The 24,568-nt window shown below is 42.2% G+C and overlaps 2 protein-coding genes across 2 annotated transcripts in view; one reads left to right on the top strand and one right to left on the bottom strand.

Moving 5' to 3' along the window:
• DMGDH (dimethylglycine dehydrogenase) overlaps positions 1–6,734 on the bottom strand; it is a 70,644-nt gene extending 63,910 nt beyond the window's left edge. Inside the window, exons 1-2 of the mRNA XM_052647055.1 lie at positions 6,634–6,734; positions 5,549–5,723 (exon numbers count right to left, since the gene is read on the bottom strand). Coding sequence (XP_052503015.1) covers positions 5,549–5,723; positions 6,634–6,734 — 276 coding nt within the window. The remainder of the gene's footprint in view (positions 1–5,548; positions 5,724–6,633) is intronic.
• A 141-nt stretch (positions 6,735–6,875) lies between these two features.
• Positions 6,876–24,266, top strand: BHMT2 (betaine--homocysteine S-methyltransferase 2). The gene is given in 9 exon segments (XM_052647041.1): positions 6,876–6,908; positions 11,921–12,053; positions 15,628–15,731; positions 16,717–16,908; positions 18,744–18,846; positions 18,849–18,890; positions 20,332–20,513; positions 20,758–20,987; positions 24,185–24,266. Coding segments are annotated over 9 exon segments (1,101 nt in total).
• Positions 24,267–24,568: the final 302 nt, after the last annotated feature.

The raw sequence follows: 24,568 nt of genomic DNA on the forward strand, positions 1-24,568 counted from the left end.
GGATTCTGCCCATCATTCATTCCTCAACATCCTCTAAGTTTAACCTAGGTTAAGTCAGGCCACCAGAAAGTCTTCTTCTTCCCCACTGTAGGAAGCTATTTTCACAGAATGAGTTAATGATCTCTCTTCTGGAAGAGTCACATGGATTTGTTTTTGTAAAATTTTTACTCAATACATTTAGCCCAATATCCTTTGCCTAGGGAAAAAATTCTTCTGTGAATTTCTAGTGAAGGAAAAGTTTATCTTTCTTACTGAACTAGAATAACTATTTCTATTGAACAATTCACACTAGCCTAGTTTCCCTGCTGCTAGGGCAGTGAGAAGTAAAGAATCTACCTGCAATGCGAGAGACCTGGGTTCAGTTCCTGGGTTGGGAGGACCCCCTGGAGAAGAGAATGGTAGTCCACTCCAGTATTCCTGCCTGGAAAATCCGTGGACAGAGGAACTTGGTGACCTATAGTCCATGGTGTCACAAAGAGTCAGACACGACTGAGTGACTAACACTTTCGCATTTTATATTTTTAACAAATGGATACAAACCCCACTGAAACTCCTTATTTGGGAAAATAGTAAATGTATTTAAATTTAAATGTATCTCTTGTATACATGAGAATTTTTCTAGGTGATATATCATTTTCGTAAGAAAAAAAATCTAATCATGATATCAACATTTCCAAGCATTCCCTTCTCAAAATGCTTTCTTTCCAACAGGACTATTTTGCAAAAATTCGTTGTTTTTCACTTATTGTGAACATCACCTTGACTTTGAAGGAATAGGCTATGTCTATTTTTTTTATATGTTTATACTACATAGACTGCCTGACAGCTATTTCCATCACTACAAAGATCACCAAACTGGGGACATTGGTCTTTTTTACTTTAAGTTTTACCACTCTTTTAATTACTGTTACAGTATGACCAATTAATCTCTGTGTAGTACAATACTCTCAAAGTCATTCACTCTCCCTTTCATCACAAACAATATTATTTAAAGCCTTGTTTCTATAAAATCAATCACAATATCCTGGAGCTCAGTATCCTGTCGATATCCTACAACACGCCATCTGCAATATGTCCTGGCTGACTGAAGACAAACGAGAGAATGAGGATGCTTCCATTGTGGAGTGTCGACCTCTCCCTGGCCGACCTTGTCATCATACACAATATGTCAACCACATCAAAGGCAAGGGCTTCTTATAGAGATCTATAAAGATTAATTTCTCTCTTATATTTTACATAAAATAAATAGAAAGGCCTGATATTGTTTTCTTATACCCTAAATGGAAGTTTTGCATCTTTAGTTCTCAGCCCTCCAAAACATCCTCTTTAGCACTGTTCCCAGGGGCAGCCCCTCCCAGGGACCCCTTGAGCCAAAACCACTTCTTACACCATCCTCTCCCCTTTCCTTCCATCCTACAAGAAATGTTCTATATTAGTATCAATAGTAGTATCAGGTGCTGACAAAGCAGTCTCACTAAAATACAGCAAAACCTGAAGACTTTGGGGATTTGTGACTCCATTTTGAATATGGAGTCACACAAGCTCTGCCTTCCTCCCAAAGCATCTGATTCCCCTTGCTCCAGAAATGTTTAGTCCTGAGCCCATGTTTGTACTTCAGTGAAACCGCCTTTATTTTTGTAGTCTGTCCCTCCAGCTGGCCCCTCAAACTTCCACATTTCCGTATCTCCTCCAAAACTTCTCTATGTTAAAAATGAATGGAGAAATATATATGTATACACACACACATATATATAATTATATATATATAATGGAATATTAGTCAGCCATAAAAAAGAAAGAAATGTTGTCATTTGCAACAATGTGGATGAAGCTTGATGGCATTATGCTAAATAAAACAGGCAAAGAACTACAAATACGTAATACTGAATGATCTCATTTACATATGGAATCTAAACACAAACAAACAAAACAGCAGAACTCAGAGATATAGAGAATAGATTGATGGTTCCTAGAGGCAGAGGTTGGAGGATGGGTAAAATGGGTGCTCCTGCTGCTAAGTTGCTTCAGTCGTGTCCGACTCTGTGCGACCCCACAGACGGCAGCCCACCAGGCTCCCCTGTCTCTGGGATTCTCCAGGCAAGAACACTGGAGTGGGTTTCCATTTCCTTTTCCAATGCATGAAAGTGAAAAGTGAAAGTGAAGTTGAAGCACAAACTTCCAGTCATAAGTCACGGGGGATGTACCATACACCATGGTGACTATAGCTAACAACACAGTAATGCATATTTGAACGTTGCTAAGAGAGTAAATCTTAAACGTTTTTCTTTTCACAAGAAAAAGTTTTGTAACTATGTGTGGTAATGGATGTTAGTTAGACTTATTGTGATCATTTTTCAATATATACAAATATCAAATCATTATGCTGTATACCTGAAACTAATATGTCAGTTATATCTCAAAAAATTCTAACATGTGAGATATCTTCATGATGCTTCTTGGTGGGAGACCCCTTGATTTGCAAGAATTCCTCTAATCAGCTTCCTAGGGCAATTCTGTTTTTGCTGTCTGTATTTGCAGGGACCCGTATAACCTAGCTTCTCATGCCTGAGTCCACCTTCAGTTTATACTGTATGAACCTCATTTTGTGAAGCCGAGTCCACAACTTTGTTCACAAAGCAGATAATGCCTTTCCAACTCATGTTGGTATCTCTCTGCCTAAGGAGAAATTATTTTGCACAGTCAACTTTTAACAAGAAGCTTTCATCTTAAAAATTTTGCCCACTTTTCTTAAAAAGATCTTAGGCTAAGGATATGCCATTTTATTGTTATCATTATTATGCATGAGATGTTTAAGAAGTGATAGTGCAGGGAATCCAGTAACTAAAATGCAGGTTACATCAAATCAATCAACTATAAATGAACAAATTAGTAATTAAAATGTTAAAATGCACACCTTCCTTTTATAATCCAGAAGTGTGACAAAGCTGTAAGCCTACCCTCTCGGGTATTCCCACTCGTTAAAATTTTCCATCTGCCTACCTGCTCTCACCAGGACAGCCTCACGGCCCACCCACTCCTTCACCTCTGCCCATCTCTGCTCAAGTGTCACTTTTCCAAAGTAGCCTTCAGGCTCTTCAGCCCCCATCATTCTTAATCCCTTTACCCCACTCTACTCTTCTGTCACTGATTACTCAAGAGCATCGCTGATGTGGTTTCCATCTGCCCCATCAGAATATGACTCCATGAGAGCAGGGCTTTCTTTTGGGCACTGTTGTGTCCTCATTTCCTAGAACAGTTCTGGCCTGACACAGTACAGCGAGTGAGTGAAAGCCGCTCAGTTGTATCTGACTCTTTGTGACCCGATGGACTGTACAGTCCATGGAATTCTCCAGGCCAGAACACTGGAGTGAGTAGCCTTTCCCTTCTCCAGGGGATCTTCCCAACCCAGGGACTGAACCCAGGTCTCCCGCATTTCAGGCAGATTCTTTACCAGCTGAGCCACCAGGGAAGCCCAAGAATACTGGAGTGGGTAGCCTATCCCTTCTCCAGGGGATTTTCCCAACCCAGGAATCGAACTGGGGTCTCCTGCACTGCAGGCGGATTCTTTACCAACTGAGCCACAGGGAAGCCCCGACACAATACAGGCTCTTCATAAATATTTGTTGAAAGAATAGCCAAATATCTGCTAAGAAGAAGTTAGAGAAAGGTGGGGGGAAAATACAAGCTTTCTATTACATGACAACAGGAAGCCTGCCTAGGAAGTCTGGTTCAGGGAGGGGAGAAGAGCCAGCGGTGTCCACGGCTTCCGGGACCGTCTCCCCAGGTAGCAGGAAAGAAGCTGAGGCAGGACCAGTGACACGAGGGGCAAGTGTGCCAGTGGAGGCGCAGAAGAGATACTCGGGAAAAAACAGAGAGACACTCAAGGAGGACCAGGCCTCCATCCCAGACTGAGGGGTGAGGGGGCTGGCAGGAAAGGAAAGAAGGGAGAGAAACTGGACTTGGTGCTGTTTTTCTAGAAGTCTCCATCCAGTGGGCAGGTATAGTCTGACTACGTGACCATGGGGACTCTGGAGCAAACTAGGCTTGAGTCTGGGCAGTGTCCTCCCCCAAACTCAGCTAGAGAAAGGAGATCCAACTATATCCCATACCATGAGCACGTTCTGGGTGTCAAAAGGCCTCTAAAAGCTGCGTTTCCTCTTGTCTCAGTGGAGGAAAGCTAATGACAGAAACGGATGACAGGCAGAAGCTAACACTACCCAACTTTTGTTTTTTAATCAAAGTATAGTTGATGATGAGATAGTTGGATGGCATCACCAGCTCAATGTACATGAGTTTGAGCCAGCTCTGGGAGTTGGTGATGGACAGAGAAGCTTGGCATGCTGCAGTCCATGAGATCACAGAGTTAGACATGACTGAACGACTGAACTGAACTGATAGTTGATTTACAATGTTGTGTTAGTTTCTGGTGTATAACAAAGTGATTCAAATATATGTAAATAGACATGTATATATTCTTTTTCATATTCTTTCCATTTTGGTTTATTACAGGATATTGATTACAGTTCCTTGTACTATACAGTCGGACCTTGTTGTTTATCCCAACTCTTCCTCCAAACAAAAATGGAATCTAATGTTGTTAAAAACTTCCTTTCCCATCCTGACTTCAGAAATAACTAGGTGGGCAGTATGAAAGCAGTGTCAATCGCCTCATTTACTTGAGTGGCTTTCCATGTAAGCCCAATTATTGTACAGAACTGGAACAATCATGCATACCATTAAATATGCAAGATAAACTTGGCTGTGTGTCTTAATTAATACGAGAGCTGTGTCACACATTCTCAGCTGTCATAGTTAAGCCCTCATGAAGCCAAGCTGTTGTCACCCAGCATTAAACTAAAATTATAAATTAATAAATATGAAAGGATGACTAAAGCCAGGTGAGGGTACATAGGTCTTAGGCCTATATTCAGCCACTATCCTTTGATACAAAAGCTAACATTTACTAATCACTCACCATAAAAACTTTACACATATTAACTCAATCTTCATCATCACCCTATTTGGTAGGGACCATTAATATTCCCTTGTGGTTCAGCTGGTAAAGAATCTGCCTGCAATACAGGAGACCTATGTTCAATTCCTGGGTTGGGAAGATCCTCTGGAGAAGAGCAAGGCTACCCACTTCAGTATTCTGGCCTAGAGAATTCCATGGACTGTATAGTTCATGGGGTTGCAAAGAGGCGGACATGACTGAGCAACTTGCACTTTCACTTATTAATATTCCCATTTCACACATTGGAAAATGGAAGCTTAAGTAACTTGCTGGAAGTCACATAAGTAGAAAAAGACAGAAGCAGGTTGTGAATCCAGAAGCCGTATGTTCAAGATGATCTTATCAAGATGACCAACATCATAAATGTTGTTCCCCCCCGGAAGTCCATCAACTAAGCTGCGATTGCGCTTTCCAACACTATGAAAAGGGAACTCACTCTAACGAGCTCACAGTGGGGAGCTGTGAATGGAAAAGAAACCAGTCGTGCAAAGTGTATAACTTGGTGCCTGTGACAGTGCTGAGGTGTTTCCTTACTGCGTGCCAGGTGGATCCAGCTGTGAGCTCTGATTTCTCCAGAAGGACCACATCTTTCATGCCTGCTTTGGCCAAATGATAAGCCAGACTCACACCAACACAGCCACCTCCAATGATCACTGTTTCTGCTCTGTCTTTCCATCTTGATTCTGCAGATAAGGGTGGGTTTTCCTCTCTGGAAGACAATTCATTTAATAATAGCTTTACTAGGCTATGATACTTAAAGTTTTCTGTTTGTTTTTTTCTTTTTCTGACTAGTGTGAGTCTCCTTATTTATCCTTCTAGTACTTAACATCTAGCGTCTGTGAGATTTGCATTTACTGATCTAATCATTTGGGGAGCCTCAACCTGACTTAGCCGGGAAAGGGAGAAGGATGGATCTGAACTCCATTTCCCGTAATTCTGACCCATCGTAGATAACTAATAGAGCTAAAGAATTGAGCAGATGACTTCTTTTTTGTAAAGAAACATAGAGAATAATCTATCTCAATCTACTTTAAAAACACACATCATTTTATTCCATGAAAAACCATAATCATCATGAGGTCCATTATCTATAAATCTTGGATCACCTCCTCTCTCCAATGTTTTCCAGGTTGAAGAAAGCCAGGAGTACAATGGTCTTCCTCACTTAAGGTCCTCTCCCCATGTACCTGCTTCTCTAATTATAGTTATTGCTCAGCGGCTGGATATGTTTATATGCATGACTGTCTTCCTAGCTAGCTAGATCATGAGTTTCCCCAGGATGAACTGTAAAGAAACAAGGTATAATAAGCCAAGGAAGACCATATATACCCCTGTGTTTGCCTTCCCACGGACCATCTCTGGGTAAATATAGAAGACACTACAGTTGACTGAAGAAGGTGAGGGTAGGAGAGTCCTTGCAGTAGAAACCCGTTGATTCTCTCTTTGGACGGTTGTGCATAGGGAAAAAAAAAACCATACATAGTTCAAGAAGAAATCCAAATGCCCATTTCTGGAGGTCAGAAGTGCCCAAGTGCCCATAGCCGGAGACGTCTCAGCCCCTCGCTTGCAACCCCGCAGCTGTCCAGGCGCGGATCTCCGCGTAGACCGGCCCCACTCACCCTTGGCTGCTGCAGACTGAGCGCGGGCGGCCGGGGAAGCCCCTCAGCTGGAAGCCCAGCAGCCTGAGGCCCCGCAGCCGCCGTATGCCCGGACGGAGCATGGCGAGGCTGAGGGCGAGGGCGCGGGCATCGCCTCCCAAGCCAGCGGACTAAAGGGCAGGCGGGCGGGACCCTCCCCGGGGCGAGAGGCGGGCTCCTGGCTGCGCGCGCTCCCGCCACCCCGTGCAGCACCGAGAGGCGCGATGGCACCGATCGAGGGGCCCAGAGTCAAGAAGGTGAATTTCGGGGAGCCCGGGAGGTACTCAGCCCTCCTGGCCGGGGGACTCCACCTCAGTCCCTGGCCAATCTCTGCGGCCTGGGCGAGGCACCTGGAGGGCTCTGAGCCTCCGTTTACCTCCTCGCGAGACGCCAGGACTACAGTACCGCCTCGGTGTCAGGATGAGACAGCAATCTTGGGTACCAGTTATGGAGCCTCGCCTGGGTACCTGCACTGCGGTAGTGCTCTATGCAAATTATCTCCTCTTCACTTTTATTCCCATTTTACAGGTGAGGAAACTGAAGCTCAGAGTCAGCAGACTAGTTCAGGCTCATAGATCGGATCCAGGTGGAGCAGGTACTTGAAATATAGCCTTTCAGACTTAGGTGGCGCTCACGTTTTCTACCCTCAGCCCACAGGCAGCCACAGCTCTTCTACTCAACTCTCCCAGAGCGCATTCCTCTCATGTTTGAGGAAGAGCGGTTGTCTGAACCCCCCAAGCCCCGTACTGGCCTGAAACCGGTCTCGGACACAGCGGGGATGGAGGGTGGGGGTGTGCTGGGCGGAGGGGGTAGGGGCTCCACCTCGTGTAGTCCTGCAGTACCGGATTCCTAGCTCCCCTTTCCTGATGTGCTTGCCAGCTGTCGCCCTGTTCCCCCATTTTCATACTAGACGTGCGTGTGGTGGGGAGGAGAGGTGACAAAACACAATTAGGAAGGGCGTGAACTTGGGTGCGGAGCATCTCCAAACTCCTTAAAGCAAGCCACCTGTGCCAGGTAATTCAGAAGAGAGGGTGTGCAAGGCAGTGACAGTATAGAAGTGGAAACGTGCACCACCATTTCATTTATACTAAAAAGACAGGGGCCATCAAGATGCCCCACAGTCCTGGGCTCTGTAAACAAAGGTCATTCACTTAATAAGTTATTAGGCAGCCAATTAAAAAGTTGAGTGTGGAAACAGGCAATGTGCTTTGGCAATAAGTTACAAAAGGAGATATGAAATGTCACAGACTGATCCCAACTACATAAAAATATTTATACACACACTGTACAGAAAGACACAATAATGATACTAATTACATAAGATGTGGAATATGAGTTTAAAAAACTTAACAGAAACATATTTTGGATATATTTTTCTGGTTATAAAAGTAAAATATGGGCATTGAAGGAAATAAGCATGATAAAAAGAAGAACCTTATGCTGATTTCTTTCTCTAAGCTTTCTCTAATATTATGTTTACTTTTTAGTTCATTTCTTTAAAGGTTTTCTTTTTTTTTTTGAATAGGCTTTCCCTGTTCTATTCCCTGCTGGCCTCTGCTCTTTGCAACACCAAGATTTTCATATGCGAGTCCATGCTAATGTGGGCCTGGGAGTTAAATGTTAGCGGGGTAGAGCTAAGCTCACCACTCTTCTCAGCTAACAGGTGCATCTTAAGTAGTCATTTAACTGCCACAGAGGACAGCTCCAATTGCTTTCTTTAATGCAAATGAGCCGTCCCAGTGGCAATTTCAGGCAGATGGAGAGATATTTTAAGCAGACTGGACCTCTGGCAGCTTCCTGCCCCAAAGTGAAGTTGCCCTACTCTGTATATGAATAAAGGTGCCCTGAAGCCAGATCTTAAATCCAAGAGGTCTAGATACTGCTATCTGCAGGAAGAGGGCATCAGTGCCTCTCAGAGCCACTCAGATCCCAGGGAGTCACTGCCAAACAGAAAGGGAGGATGGAATGAAAATATAGACATAGTGCAAATAATTTACAGTGTTCTTTATTTTACACAGTCCTCTGTCATTTTAGAGCTATATTTAGATTGTAAAGGTGTAGCAGTTAACTGAGGTGGTAAGTCTAGCAGTGAACGAGGGTCTAAAAGATGCTCTGAATGCATATCTTGATCATTTATTTTGCTAATAGCTCTTTAGAAAACTGGCAAAATTTTAAAATACTGGACAGACATCCAGAGGACAGATCAAAATGTCTTACTTGTTATCATGAAGGCAACAGTCAAATTTCCACCATCATTTTCTTAAAACCCTAGCTAATTTTCTATTAGAATATTATTTTTTCCCTCCTTGTCAGGACCAAACTTGTAACATATGAGACACGTGACATTTTCAAAACAGTCCAGTCATCTCCTAACTCTTGGCATGGTTTATTAAGGGCCTACTTCCCCTGTGGCTCAGATGGTAAAGAATCTGCCTGCAATGCAGGAGACCCAGGTTCGACCCCTGGGTCAGGAAGATCCCCTGGAGAAGGGAGTGGCAACCCACTCCAGTTTTCTTGCCTGGAGAATTCCATGGACAGAGAAGCCTCGCAGGCTACAGTCCATGGGATTGCAAAGAATGGACACGACTAAGCGACTGTCACTTCACTTCACTTTGGGTGCTGTATGAGGTGGAGAGATAAGAAGGTGACAAGACAGGCTTGTCACCTGAGCCTCAAGCATCTTACAGCCAAACAGGCAACAGGTAAGTAACCAGATATGCAACACAGATGATGGATGCAGGAATGGAAGCTATATGAACTTCAGCAAGAGACAAAAGGGGATGTAATCATAAATAAGAGTAGGTCCGACAAGGCTTTGTTCTGGCAGCAGTGGAAGATAGTTTAGAGTGGGCTGGAGTGAACTGGAGACCATTATAATAGTCCAGGGCAGTAAGGATGGGGGAGGGGGCAAAAGTGAGATGTGTTAAATAGATATGCTTGGTGTAACCCTATGACAGATCGGATGTGGGAGGTGAGAGATTAACCTATAACATCCAGATTGTGTGTTAATATTTTCCCCTCTAGAATTGTTGAATGTGTAATATTCAATCCAACTCTTAACAAAGTTAGCTTCATTGAAATGTGTTAGATTTTCAATTTGGAATTTTAGACAAATGATGATACCTTTGATTCTCTCTTCCATGTCCCTCCACACCATTTAGTCATTACCCTGTACTATGATGGTGTGTTGATATAATGGCCTTCCCCAAGGCAACCAGAACTTGGAGCTTCTTGAGGGCAGTGACCGTTATTCCAGTGTTTATCCCTCTGGCCTAGAAACTGGATCGAGTATGTAGGAAGGTCTCAGTGAAAGTTTAAGTCCTTTTTATGTTTCACAAGTGCAAAATGAACGGAGCAAACTTCACTCTATGGAGGGAGCAGGGAGAGAGGTGAGAATCATAGAACGCATTAACGTTTCTTCTACATTCAGCTAAAATCTATCTTCCATATGAAGTATGGAAAAATAACTAGAGTCAGGAGCTCTCTCTGCCAAAATAGTGTTTCTGGTTGACAGAGCTGGGCTGCATTCCACTTCCCTCCACAGGAAAATGGAGGAGGAGGGAGGCCGGGTGTTTAGCCTCAGGGCAGCCACTTCTAACGTCCCTTCCTGAGCTGCAGATGTGACTGGGTCCAAGGGGCAGCTCCCCTATTCATGCACTGCTCTATGTCCAGCTATAGGCAGAGCTGAGATGAACTGGCTGATATTTTCACTAAAAGGTTGTATCTTCAAACCAATTCAACCTAGTTAAGAGTCATACAATTTTCACACAATAGTAGGGTACAAATTTTATTCAAGTTCCCATAGACTGTAAACTAGGAGACACTTGGTGCTTTTTAGATCTGCTATATTCTTCTGTCTTTCTGTATATTCATTCGACTAATTTTTGAGAATTTGATATTGAAACCCCAACTAAAAATATTAATTTATCTACTTTAAAAAATAAACTATACATAACTTTGTTCTGTATTTTCCCAGTCTCCTGTAAATGTGTTATCATACTTTCAAAATTTAGAAAAGAAAAAAGAAAAAGAGAAAAAGGTTATATCTTCAACTAACGTAGTCTATGCAAGAAGGATAAGGATTCCCATGGGGGTATTTGCAGGTTTTATAAATCCAAAGGAAGGTCTCTCTGAAAGAAAACGACACTTGACAAATGACCTGAAGGAAATGAGAGGATGAACCGTGTAGGTATCTGGGGATGTACTTTGTACTCAGTGGACGCCATTAGCCCTTGGATAACTGCTCTGGATGCAGTCTTTTATTCAGGTTGTAGGTGGGCTGACTAGAAAGGTGGCAAAATAGAGACTAGATTAGAAATTTAGAAGGTCTGACGTCTCCTGTTTTATCTACTGAGCTCTATGATCTTGAGCAATTCACTCAGCCTCTCTGAACCTGAGTTTCCTCATTTATAAAATTGCAATAAAAACTGTCTGCCCTGCCTAGCTCCCAGACTTGTTAAGAGTACCAGATGATAATACGCTGGAAAATGTAAGGCAGAACTATGAAATGCTGTGTCTAGTAGGATTATGTCCAATGGTTCACACAAAGAAGAGGTTTATTTTTATCACCTAAAAAATGCAGTCACAGTCCACAGCCTCTGCAGCCCCTCTAAGCTGTCATCAAGATACCAGGCTGCAGTTATTAGCCTGTGCCCTCGGCCTTAGCACGTGGCTTTCTATGGCATGGCTGCAAGATGATGGCTGTGGCACCAGGACTTGAGCTGATATTCCAGACAGGAAGGAAAAAAAGGGACAAGATGGAAGGGTGAGGGCATCTCTATCAGGAAAACAAATCCCTTTCAGGAATTTTCAGCAGGCTTTCACTTATAGCCATTGGCCACCACTGTATCACATGGCCAGTCCCCCACAGCAAAGGAGCCTGAGACCCGAGAATTTTTTTTAAGTTTGGGACATTGTCTCCCCAAACAAAATACATTAGCAAACACGAGGAGAAAAAAATGCATGTTAGTTAGGCGATAAGCAGTGTCTACCACAAACATCTTGAAAAACCAAAATATCATGGAATCAGCATTTTCATTATAATTTGATTCAGATTAAATGGTATTTAAGAAAAATTACTCACAGAACTTGGGGCAAAACAAGTACCTGGATTGTCCAATAGAGTCTACTCAAGTTTTCTGAAATACTATCAGGCACAGATAATTTTCACAAAACTGGAGATGTGAGACCATTATACCCACCTTTCCTACAACTGGGAACTGCTTTTAGGAAGAATAAAAGGAACGTGATTTTTCTTTCCAGTCTTCAGGGCCTTTTTGAACGTCTGGATAGTGGGGAGGTTGTGTTCGGAGATGGCAGCTATCTCCTAACTCTGGAGAAGAGGGGCTACGTGAAGGCCGGGCTCTGAACTCCAGAAGCCGTAGTAGAGTATCCAAATGCAGGTCAGTGCCAACATCACCCTCAGTGGTTACCTGGGTGACAATTGCTTAGATCTGGCTGAGAGAGGCTAAACAGCGAGTGTTTTCTAAGGACTGTTTCATTTGCCAGAATTGCAAAGATATGGTGATACTGGCTGTAAATGAATCAAGTAGAAGAAATGGCTTCTCTCTCTCCCATCCTACCCACTCTGTGCTTGTGTGCTTGAGCTCTCTCTCTCTCACACACACACACTTGCATCTGTATGTATAGGAAGTGCTAAAATATATATCCTAATATTTGTTCCATGAATATTTATTTACCTTATGTATATTCAAGAGTTTCCGTAACACAAGAAAACTATTATTGCTTTGGAGTCATCCATCTGGCTAATTTGCATATGATATTAAACAGTATGTTTGATAGGGATGATTAATGGTAATTCCAGGTGACTCAGCTGGTAAAGTATCCGCCTGCAATGTGGGAGACCTGAATTTGATCCCTGGGTTGGGAAGATCCCCTGGAGAGGGGAATGACTACCCACTCCAGTATTCTGGCCTGGAGAATTCCATGGACTGTATAGTCCATGGAGTCACGAAGTTGGTCACAACTGAGCAACTTTCACTTTTCACTTTTAAACTTAACTGCCGGGGTCCAGCCCTGGTGGATCCAGGGTGATTCGAAGGTGGGGACGGAGTCGGCATCCTTGGAAATAACTTATTTAATTACAGATAGAGAGGGATTAGAAAATTAGCAGAGAAAAAGAGGCTGAATAACTTGGTTCACATGGAATACCAATCACCACCTACGTAGGCTGCAGGCGTCTTCCCGTTCTCCCGAAGGAGAGGAGGCGCTGAGGCACCCCCCCCCCCGCCCTGCCCCGTCTGATCTTAGAAGCCCAGGCAAAATTAGTAGGCTTGGTGGGTACCCATGCACCAGATGGGAATTCGGCCAGAAAAACGGAGAGCAAGAAAGAAGCGACATGGGGGAATCAATCTTTCTGGAAACTGATCCCATTTCTTTATTTTTGGGTTTGCTTATATACCTTTGGTTACACATAGGGATGAATACAGAGTCACGCGGGGGTCAGCAGTCCTAACCTTTATCAAAATCAGGTGCTTCACATAAATGTATAAAAAAATAGGTCTTAGGGGTTTTACATCATCTTCTGGCCATGAGACCTGCTGACATTTTATGATCCTTCCTTTCTGATAACGAAAATACTTACTTTTTCCAAGGGTGCTTTTTCTTAAACCAGGCACCACCCTCCAAATAAAGTTGCATTCCTATAAAGTGAGGGTGTAGTGAGTTACAATCAAGAAAGGAATTTATTTAACCCAAGGTTAACATGATTAATCTTAAAGGTTAATACTTATTTCTCCTATATGCTTAAAGGTTAAAACTTATTTCTCCTATATGTTAGTTATATTCGTTATAAGGGCAGGGAATATGGAGATTTAGCAGCAAACATCAGCCCAACAAATGAAAATCCTTTCACCAATGTTCCTCTTAAGATCTATTTAGTCTTAAGATAGTGATAAAGTTACCTTTTTACATACCAAGTACACAGTGATTTATAACAAAGTACAGTGATCTATTACAAAAGAGAAAATTCATTAACTCAAAAAGTCTAGTTCATTGCTAACCTTAAAAACTACTATATTTCCTTTTCTATATTCCAAATACATTGATTAATATATTCCCAGTGCCTAAGGATATGGAGGCCTGGCGGCAATCATTGACTCAACAGTGAGAAAAGCCCTATGCTAATTAAGACTCTCAAAGTACTCCAAACTCTCTGTGCTGTTTATGGTTGAAAGGTAGTAAACAATCATGTGCGTAGTGGCAGGAGTATGGATAATCCTGTCACACAAGCTAGTCTGTCAGCAGAGAGGTTTGACCTGAGACATCCTTGTCACACCCAGGGCAGGGAATTAGCAGCAATTATTGGCACAACAAATGAAAAAACCCTTCACCAATATAATTCCTAACCATCCCACTATACTGACAATTTCCCAAAGGAATTTGCCTTCAGTAAGTCTAAAACATCTCGTGCCTCTCAGGTTGGGAGGCTGTAAACAATCACATGTGGCCGGAGGAACCTATACAGGCCGGCTAGATAACCTTCAGAGGAGTCCCTAAGCTGAAACACTCTTGTCATGCCCAGGAATTTTTATTGACTTGGAGCTGCACGTTTACTCCTTCTCCGAGAGAAATGGTGATGGGGGAGAGCCCCCCCGTAAAGTCAGAGGTGTAGGCGAGAGCATAAAACAGTAAAGTAGGTAGACTCTGGTTTTGGGGGTAGATGCTCGGGAACAGGGGGTTTCCTGAGGCTTGATCACGCCTTTGCGTATGCCAAGCCTCCTTCCTCATGACCTTTGCCATGGGCGGAGTTCCTCATGCTGGCCCCCGGCACTTCACAAAGCTTAGACAGGAGATAGCCAGGTTCTGTTGTGGGGAGAAGAGGGGCAAAGAAATAAACACAGTTTTACTTCCTCCTCTTGGCTGAAAAAAAAAAAAACAACAACAAAAAAGAGTTGGAGGTAGAAACTGTGATCGAATTTGTTGGTAACATCAAATTGAAACTTTAATCCTGTAAAGTTTGCTCTTTTTTGTATTTGCTTCCTAAATTTAAGTGGGAAATACAGCCAAAGAAGAAATGGGTGAAACAGAATACTAGCTGGGATGGGGCTTTTGATTTGTTCTCCTTTTCTTCATACATGCATAGTGTATCAGACAAATGTGGGTTTTACTGACCAGCGGAGTGACCCTGGACAAGTCATTTGACCTCTGAGGATGAGTTTCTTCATCTGTCACATGGGAGCATGGCATGGGCTGCTTGTGAGGACTCATGAGTTAACCCACATGAAATGCCCAGCATATAAGTACCCAATGGCCACAATTACTGTTCCATCAGACACTCAGAGTTAGCTGGTAGGACAAAGTTCTGTCTTTCTGGTGTTAGCAGGGAGACTTCATCTGGCCCAAGAAGAACTCATTCTTAATTTTAGAAGATCTTTTTTGCGCTCTCAAGGAAGAAAGTGCTGAAATAGTAGGATGGAGATTGAAGTGGGGGGGAGAGGGATGAAGAGCGAGAGGAAGGAGTGTCTGATGGACAAGGAAAGCTCTCTGGCCACGTCTCCCAGCTGCTCGAGTCGACCCCGTTTGGTGGGGGCTCTACCATCTGCATTCTGCCCTCTGTGAGAATTCCCTCATTCTACTTGGAGGGCTTCCCACTGCTGACTCTAAGTAGACCAGCTACATTCTTCTTGACACTGGCGAATGAATAGACCCTCTTTAGGCCAAGGATCAGTGGGCCAACCCAGCCTTGCGGCCTGCCTGTGACTGCACCAGGCCAAAGGCCCACTGGCAGGTCAACATGAGTTACTTTCAACAGCCCCTGTTTGGTATGGACTCTGCCTTTTCCCGTCCCTGAATTCTACTGACCTGAGTCTGCAATTTCTGTATAAGTACTTGGTTTGGAAGTGTGTATGATTGAAAGAGATGTGAGTGGATGAGCTGCTGCTAAAAATGATAGTTTCTGTGATTTTTTACTTTTTAAAAATTTCAATGGAAAATAAAAAAAGAACTCCTTTGCAGTTTGTCAGCTTCACATGGAATTCTTGACGGCGGGATCAGATGTCATGCAGACTTTCACCTTTTCTGCCAGTGAGGACAATATGGAAAGCCAGGTAGACTACAGCGTGGCAGCTGGGGATGGGGCGGGGTGGGAAGAGGGGTCGCCTATAATAGAAATAACCTCCTGAAGAGAATCCATGGAGCTGACCTGATGTGGTACTATGCTTTATTACAAATTCTTCCACATAGAATATTCATTAAGTAATTCATCATATGTAAACTTATGTAAAAAATAATTATTTTTTGTCTGTTTATCTAGGGGAAGGGTAGGGGATGGGACTGGGGAAAAACAGACTATTGGAAGGGCATGGCCATCCTCTGTGCTATGTTTTTGTTGAGAAAGGACACCACAGATCTCTCTTTACCTTCTCATTTCACATTCTTCTTTTTCTGACATCTGCAGACAGGATGGTTCTAGAAAAGACAGCATCACTGGCTAGGAATGAGGAGAATTGGGTTTGACACCCAACTTTGCCATCTACTATCTGTGTAATAACTGATGCTTACATGCATTGGGTTGTTGGGGAAAACAGATAAGGTGAAGGATATGGAAGTATTGCGAGATATTCTGCAAATGGAAAGTATTAATACTTGTAACGTTAATGCCCATTTATTCATTCAACCAACCAACATTTACTGAGTACCTGTTATAGTCCATTCTCTGTGCCAAATACAGGGACGATACAAAGGCATAGACTCTATTCTGAAGTGGCTCACAGCCCAGTGGGGAGGCATGTGCATGCGTGCTAAGTCACTCAGTTGTGTCTGACTCCTTGCAACCCAACGGACTGTAGCCCACCAGGCTTCTCTGTCCACGGGATTCTCCAAAAATGAGCATTCACTAAGATCCAGTGTGGTAAGTACAATAATGGAAATATAAGCTCATTGGGAGTATGGGAGATGGTACCCAACTCTGCTGGTCTTCTCGAATTACAGGTTAAACCAGTGACTTGTACTCATGCCACTTGCTCATTGCCCTCTTTGTTACTTATTACATACCACCTTTCACATGCCAGGCTCCCCATGTGAACTCTTGCTCTCTAACTTCAGTGGGAAGCTGTAAACACCACTGCCTGTGACCTCGCCAGAGAAGCAGCTGACAAAGGGGATGCTTTGGTAGCAGGGGGGATCTGCCAGACATCATTGTACACACACCACAAGGATGAAGTTAGAATTAAAAAGCTTTTTCAACTGCAGCTAGAGATTTTTGCCAGGAAAAATGTAGATTTCTTGATTGCAGAGGTAAGCCAATGTTATAGGGAAAAAATGAACTCTATTTTGATATAACTGCATAGTCTTCAACTTTCGTAAGAGTATGGGACTGCCCTGTGCCCTCATTCCCTCCCTGCGCATGGTCAAAGGTTTGCTTATATGCACTATGGTCAAGGCCAACATCCTCTCGCTTGTGTGCTAGATTCTCTGTGAAGACAAAGAACAGAGCCAGGAGAGGCCTACCTGTATGTAGCCTTTGGTTTTATTCTGGGTGGTTGTAGCAGCTGACTCCTGGGGGACCCTACAATGTAGGGTAAGCGAACAGGGACAGGGATTCTGGGAACATCTTCTCCTACAGGAGAGGCAGGGCAGGAAGGAGCTGGGGGCTGGGGAGTCGACACTGTCAGGGAGCAAAACCTAGAGGATAGGCAGCTGCTGGGGCTCCTCCAAGCCCCCTAGTAACACTCAGGGCCAAGTAGTAGTTTACTTGCCCACCTCCGTCCATGCCTTGCTCACCTCATCTCTCCACTTTCACTAAAGTTGTAACACATGAGCAATACTTTGAAGTTAGAATCAATAAAAGTTGTCACTGACTACACATGAAGTCCCAGAGTAGTCTCTTGCTCCCATCTCTCTATTTCCCATCATGATTGCTATTGTCTGATCCCCCAGTCAAGGTCTCAACCCAGGTTTTACCCTTGACAAAGACAACAGCCTCCCAACTGCTAGTTCCCCAGTCATCCTACTGAATTTATGAGAAACTTTGCTTCATCATCCTTCTTAAGGCTTAGGGCTACCCTTGCCTGGCTAATGCACCTGGAAAGTCATCTACAAAAATGAAGGCAAACTCCACCCTGTACGTTCTCCGCATGGGTGAGAACATAAGTTTGTTTTTTAAAAGCCTCTCTTCTGGCTTTCTCCACGATTCCTTTGCGCGATTCCATTGCTACTGCAGAATCTAAGTCAAGAAGGAAGAAACACAGAGATTTCTGCTAGCTTTTCTCCACCTACTTAAACTAAGATCAGCTCTTCAACTGTGGCACTTAAGGGGGTTCCTTAAGTGCAGGAGAAGCACCCCAGCAAATGACCTGGGTTTACCAGACAAGGTGTCCTCTCCCACCATCAGCAAAGACACTCAATAGGTACCCCTCCCTTCTCTGTGCCTCAGTATTCTCACCTGGGGAAATAATCATATTTCCATTCCTGTTTTATGGAGCACTTATGAATAACAGGGCTTCCCAGGTGGCTCGGTGGTAAAGAATCCTCCTGCCAATGCAGGCAACACAGGAGACATGGTTTCAATTCTTGGGTCAAGAAGATCCCCTGGAGAAGGAAATGGCAACCCACTCCAGTACTCATGCCTGGAAAATCCCTGAACAGAGGAGCCTGGTGGGCTACAGTCCATGGGGTCACACAGAGTAGGACACGACTTAGAGACTGAACATAGTCATGAGCGTATGACTACCCAACTAGAAGTGAACAGAAAAGTATTTTGAAGTGTAAAGCATAAAAAACTATTCACTATTCTTCAGAGACCACCCTAGTTACATTAAAAAAAAAGAGTCCAAAATTTATAAGCAAAACTTTTGTTCCTTCAAAATCATAATTTTAAGTACTCAATTACTTTAAAATCTTTTTTTATTAGTGGTATAATATCTGAATGAAAATCTATATGTTATTGTTAAAAGAATTAAAATTTACTCAGAAAAAATACTCTTTAGTCATTCTGGTAGAGACACATTTCTTAGCACATTTTATTACATATATTTGGTAATTTTTATAACTGATTTTTGCAACACTTATGGTCTACCACTTAAAGTCTGCTTTCTATTTGGACCAATAGAAAAACATTAAATTTCTCTTAGTATTTTGAACATGCTGTAGAAGCTGTGTGGGCTGTAGAAGTCTTAAAAGAATCTGGAAAGCCTGTGGCAGCCACTGTGTGCATAGGCCCAGAGGGAGACATGCACATGTAACACCTGGAGAATGTGCTGTGAAGCTGGCGAAGGCAGGTAATGTGGACCCACGATGTGATAAACTGTTCAGTCATTGTTTACGAAATTTAACAATGTTTCTTAAGATTGGGAGAACAGTTTGGAATAAAATCATTAATTGGAATTGATTTGTCAGTAAACCGTAAGAGGTGGAGGGGGATAGCTAATTTCTAAGGCACCTTCCAACTATTAAAAGATTTCCATGTCTATTTTCGTGCCAGTACCAAGCTGCACTGTACAGGGGCTTCCCTGGTGGCCCAGAGGTTAAAGCATCTGCCTGGAACGTGGGAGACCCCATTCCCGAGCTGGGGTTCGATCCCCAGCTCCGGAAGATCCCCTGGAGAAGGAAATGCAACCCACTCCAGAACTCTTGCCTGGAGAATCCCATGGAGGGAGGAGCCTGGCGGGCTACAGTCCATGAGGTCACAAAGAGTCGGACACGACTGAGCAACTTCACTTCACCAAACTGTACTTGGTACAAACTGTACCAACCTATATGTTTGTGGTACCGACAGAAGTCAGGGAGCTTGATTCCTCCAGCTCTGTTCCTCTTTCTCAAGATTGTTTTGGCTATTCAGGGTCCTCTGTGTTTGCATACAAATGTTAAAATTATTTGTTCTAGTTTTGGGGGAAATGCCATTTATAATTTGATAGGAATTACATTGAATCTGTACATTGCCTTGGGTAGTATGATCATTTTTAAAATATTGATTCTTCCAATCCAAGAGCACTATATATCTTTCCATTTGTCTGTGTTATGTTCATTTTCTTTCATCAGTGTCTTATAGTTTTCAGAGTACAGGTCTTTTGCCTCCTTAGGTAAGTAGGTTTATTCCTAGGTGTTTTATTCTTTTTGATACAGTGGTAAATGGGATTGTTTCCTTAATTTCTCTTTCTGATGTTTTGGTGTTAGTCTACAGAAATGAAGTCAGAGAGAGAAAGACAAATATCATATCATATCACTTATACGTGAATCTAATAAAATAATACAAATGAACTTATTTACCAAACAGAAAAAGACTCATAGACTTAGAAAACAAACTTATAGTTACCAAAGGGGAACAAGAAGTAGGGAGAGATAAATTAAGAGTTTGGGGTTAACAGATACACATTCCTATATATAAAATAGATAAACAACAAGGACCTACTGTATAGGACAGGGAACTATATTCAATATCTTATAATAACCTATAATTAAAAAGAATCTGAAAAAAAATATACATATTTATATATAGGGACGGGGGAGCCTGGTGGGCTGCCGTCTATGGGGTCGCACAGTGTCGGACACGACTGAAGCGACTTAGCAGCATATATGTTTAACTGAATCCCTTCACTGTACATCTGAAACTAACCCAGCATTGTAAATCAACTAGAGTTCAATTTTAAAAAATAAACAAATAAACTGTAAAACAAGTAAATAAACTGTAAAACAAGTAAATAAATGTATTTCTTTGCGCAGGGGCTTCAGTTGTTGGTGTGAACTGCTGATTTGGGCCCTGGACCAGCCTGAAGACGATGAGCCTCATGAAGGAAGCCCTCCAGGCTGCAGGGCTGAAAGAACAGTTGATGGTGCAGTCCCTAGGGTTCCACATGCCTGACTGTGGCAACAGAGGGTCTCTGGATATCCCTGAATATCCCTTTGCTGAGCTCGGGTACATATTAGAGATTGTGATTTCTTGTGACAAAATAGAAATGACTGTAAGGAACAACTATAATACAATACAGACTTATGATATGAGATTGCATAAGAAAAAGGCATACAATGTCAACCAAAAATGAGCTATCCGAAGAACTCATACTCTAAAACTTAGTTTTGTCATTGAAAAAAAAAAAAAACATTTGAAAACAGAGGTGGTAACAGAAGTACCATATCTATTGTATTACAGCCCTGGAGCCCAGAGTTGCAACCAGATGGGATATTCAAAAGTACACCAGAGAAGCCTACAGCCCGGGGGTCAGGTACATAGGCGGGTGCTGTGGCTTTGAGCTCTATCACATCAGAGCGATTGCAGAGGAGCTGGCCCCGGAGAGAGGATTTTTGCCACCAGCTTCAGAAAAACATGGCAGCTGGGGAAGTGGTCTCAATACGCATACCAAGCCCTGGATTAGAGCCAGGTAGGAATTTTTAAATTAACATTACTATTTTCCTCTAATCTCATTTATTGTTAACATTATGCATGCACATGGTAGTAAAAATTCATAAGTATAGAAATGTATAAAATGAAGGGTAAAAGCCACTCCATTCCTGACATCCATCCTATCCCAGGCATAACCTATTCGCCATTTATATTTTGAAGTCTTGTTCCTCTAACTTCTGTTTCATCAGTTTTAAGTGGTAATTATGAAAGCTGAGAAATTTAAATCAGATCATCTTTCCACTTTCCCTGTTCTCCTTTTGCCAATTTTGCCTTGTTACACTTTTGCTTATTCTGTTAGTTATCTTTACAAGGTGGAATTTCATATTTAACCACCTATTTTTTAATCCATTAATATGAGGCAGTATCTCTTGATTCCATTCTCTGTAAAATAAGAATTGACTTCCTCTATTTCCTTCCATTTTTCCTCCTCTTTATGGTATACCGTTCCTTTTAGATCATCAGTGTTTATAATTAAACACAATGTAAGAAAACACAACAGCAATTCAGTAATTAAGTGTTCAATTCCATGTGAAATCAAAACTTGGAACTTGTTTCAAGCTTAAAATTCTTTTTTCTAGCAGAAGATTTTAACATGCAGGAAAACTGGGATGGCTCATCTGATCTTTCTCTTTCCCTGTCTTGTGCTTCCATCCCTCCCTTCTCCCATATTGCTGATCACTGTTTCTGACCTCTTCAGATTCAAAGAGTGAGGAGAGAAGCTGGAAAAGCAATAAACTGCTACTGCCTGACTGGCACACTGTTATAAGACCACGCTCCCTGGGCCTGGCAGGTCCTCATGAGTGTATTTACAGCTCTTCAGAGGTTTCCACCAGGAACTTCTGTTATTTCTCATGCCACAGGCATTGCATTTTTCTGTAAAATTTTTTTCTCTGCTTCACCCTCAGATCCTGACTTTCTCAACAGGTCAACTACAGATACACCCTATTTGTGAGAGTCTCATTTTCCTTCTTGGTGTTTCTCTTGAGCCTAATTTTAGGCGCACGCTCTCCTATTAGGCTCAAAACTGGCTATAAGACTTTTCACCTTTCATTTATGGAGACGAACTCTTTAAGAGTGTGGTCTAATCTCAATTTAACCACAAGCAAAGTATCCAACTCATTGGTCTCTGTGATCTGATTTTTCAGTGTTGAGTCAATGAGTGAGTCAGCTGACCGGCTCTTAGCCACCTACTCTGAAAATTCTGCAATGTCCGTCTTCCTTTAATATCTGATCTCTATCGTATCTTGTGCCACTAATCAAATTTCCAAACTAATATCTTGGTACTATGTCATGAATTTCTAAACATTATTCATTACAGAACCAAGAGAAATAGAAATAAATCTATTTCACAGAACCTGAGCCCTGTGTAGGAGAATGTTCCAAGCATCAAGGTCAAATTGAATCTTTCCTTTTACATTTCATTCATAGTCCACATTCAGATATTTTAATTTACATCATAGATGGACTACAACTTCCTTTATACAACATTTGGTTTTACAGGAAAGTCTAATTAACTTTCTTTTCTATCTTTGAAAGAAGAATAACAGGCCTCCCTCTTCTCTAAGGTTTTACAGTATCTAAATTATGCTGTTTGTTACAATCAGTCACTTTATTGTTGGAGACATTTTTTCTGGGAGGCTCCTTCAATTACTGTTTGGTTTTGAATTATCCTCTTCCCATCTCCCTCTCCCTCTTTTTCTCCTGTCAAACAATGCCATCCCTTTTCCATCTTTCATAAACCAGCTATCTTCTCTGCCATCTTCTCTAATCAGTGCTATTATGTCTTTAATCCATTTTTGTACTTTATCCATTTCAGTGGGGAAGAGATTTAGAATAGTCTTCATTTTTGAACTGGGACAATTTTCTGAATGCAAATATGTTTAGATTGTAGACGTAGGCAAGAAATTATTTAGGTAAACATTTCTTCTGAAATGTATGGATATTTATCCAGAGAGATTTTTTTTAAAGGTCTCATGCATAGAAAAAAAAAGACTAAATAGAAATATAATTAAAAGATGAGGAAAGCATACTTTGATGATGATTAAGTGAAAAATGGCTTATTTTAATATACATTGCCCAAGGATCTTTGAAATTTATTAGCAACTTAAAACATTATTCTGTAGACTAAAGGCAGACATTTCTTGTACCCTAAACTCCCAAACATACTGATGTTCACAAAAATTTGCGATTACCCAAAAACCTATAGACTTCTGACATTTTCATCATCCAAAAAAAAACTGGTTAATTAGTTGTTTCATAGGTAAAGTGAAAAAAACTGTAAAAGTATATTCAACACAAAAGTCTGTGACCAGGAACCTTATGTTCTTTCTTTTTCTAAACACAAGATACAAATACTGAGCAATCTGTATTCTTTTTTTAGTTAGTTTCTGAAGAATTTTACTTTGTCTCGTTATGTGAAAAACTGGCTTCAGGCGCTTCCCCGGGGGCTCAGCGGTAAAGACTCCACCTGCCCATGCCGGAGACGGAGACGCGGGTTCAGTCCGTGGTCAGGGAGAACCGAACGTGCCTAAGAGCTATTAAGGCAGGCGCCGCGACGATTGAACCTGCGCTCTGCCCGGAGACCGCAACTGCTGAGCCCGAGAACTGAAGCCGCTGAAACCTGCACACGCTAGAGCCTGTGTTCCTCAGCAAGAGAAGACCCTGCAGTGAGAAGCCCGTATACCGCAACTAGGGAGCAGCCTCCGCTCACGGCAGTTAGAGAAAACCCCACACGGCAGGGAAGACCCCGAACAGCCAAAAGTAAATTGATTAAAATTTTAAAAACTGGCTTCATATACTTGTCATTATGTTAAAATATTGAATAGAGTTAGAAGGATCCTGATAGATATTTCTGGATGAATAAAATTCACAGAAACATGTAAAATTCAAACACATTGTCTTTTTCTGAAAGGTGATTTGAAACCCAGTGATTGTTATTGAGAATAGAAATATAGAAAGACTCCTGAAGTTAATGGATATGGGCACAGTTTTTCTGTGTATATGTTAAAACTGAAATTCTTCTTTAGCCTGATCATCCACCAAGCTTAGGTGCATTTAGCCTACAAACACACACACACACACACACACACACACACACACGCACACATAATATATGGACTTATACAATAGACGTGAATCTTTTAATTGATTAACTATATATCTTTTCAAACACAGGGCTAGAAGGGAGTATTGGGAGAATCTGTGGCCAGCTTCTGGTAGACCTCTCTGTCCTTCATTGTCAAAGCCAGATGCCTGAGGAGTAATGAGAGAAAAAACTGAAACAGCAGAATGGGAAGAAATCCCCCTCAAGCCCCATCTGGAGCCCTTCCGTGCCTCTATCCTCAGCCCACCCTGATGTCTCCAGCTGTTGAACAAGTGTCAACTTATGTGCTGACAACTGAGCATAGGATTTGTTTTACAGTCCTGCTATGCTTAAGCAAGAGCTGGATGCTGGGCGAGATGCAAAGCTGATGAGAAAGGCTTCTCGTCCTCCAGGTACTGAGTGTCCAGTGGTGCTGTAGGACATGCTTTGGAAGGGCATCAAGAGCGGTAAAACTT

This window comes from Budorcas taxicolor, chromosome 10 (genome assembly GCF_023091745.1).
Source record: "Budorcas taxicolor isolate Tak-1 chromosome 10, Takin1.1, whole genome shotgun sequence".
NCBI classification, from domain to species: domain Eukaryota; kingdom Metazoa; phylum Chordata; class Mammalia; order Artiodactyla; family Bovidae; genus Budorcas; species Budorcas taxicolor.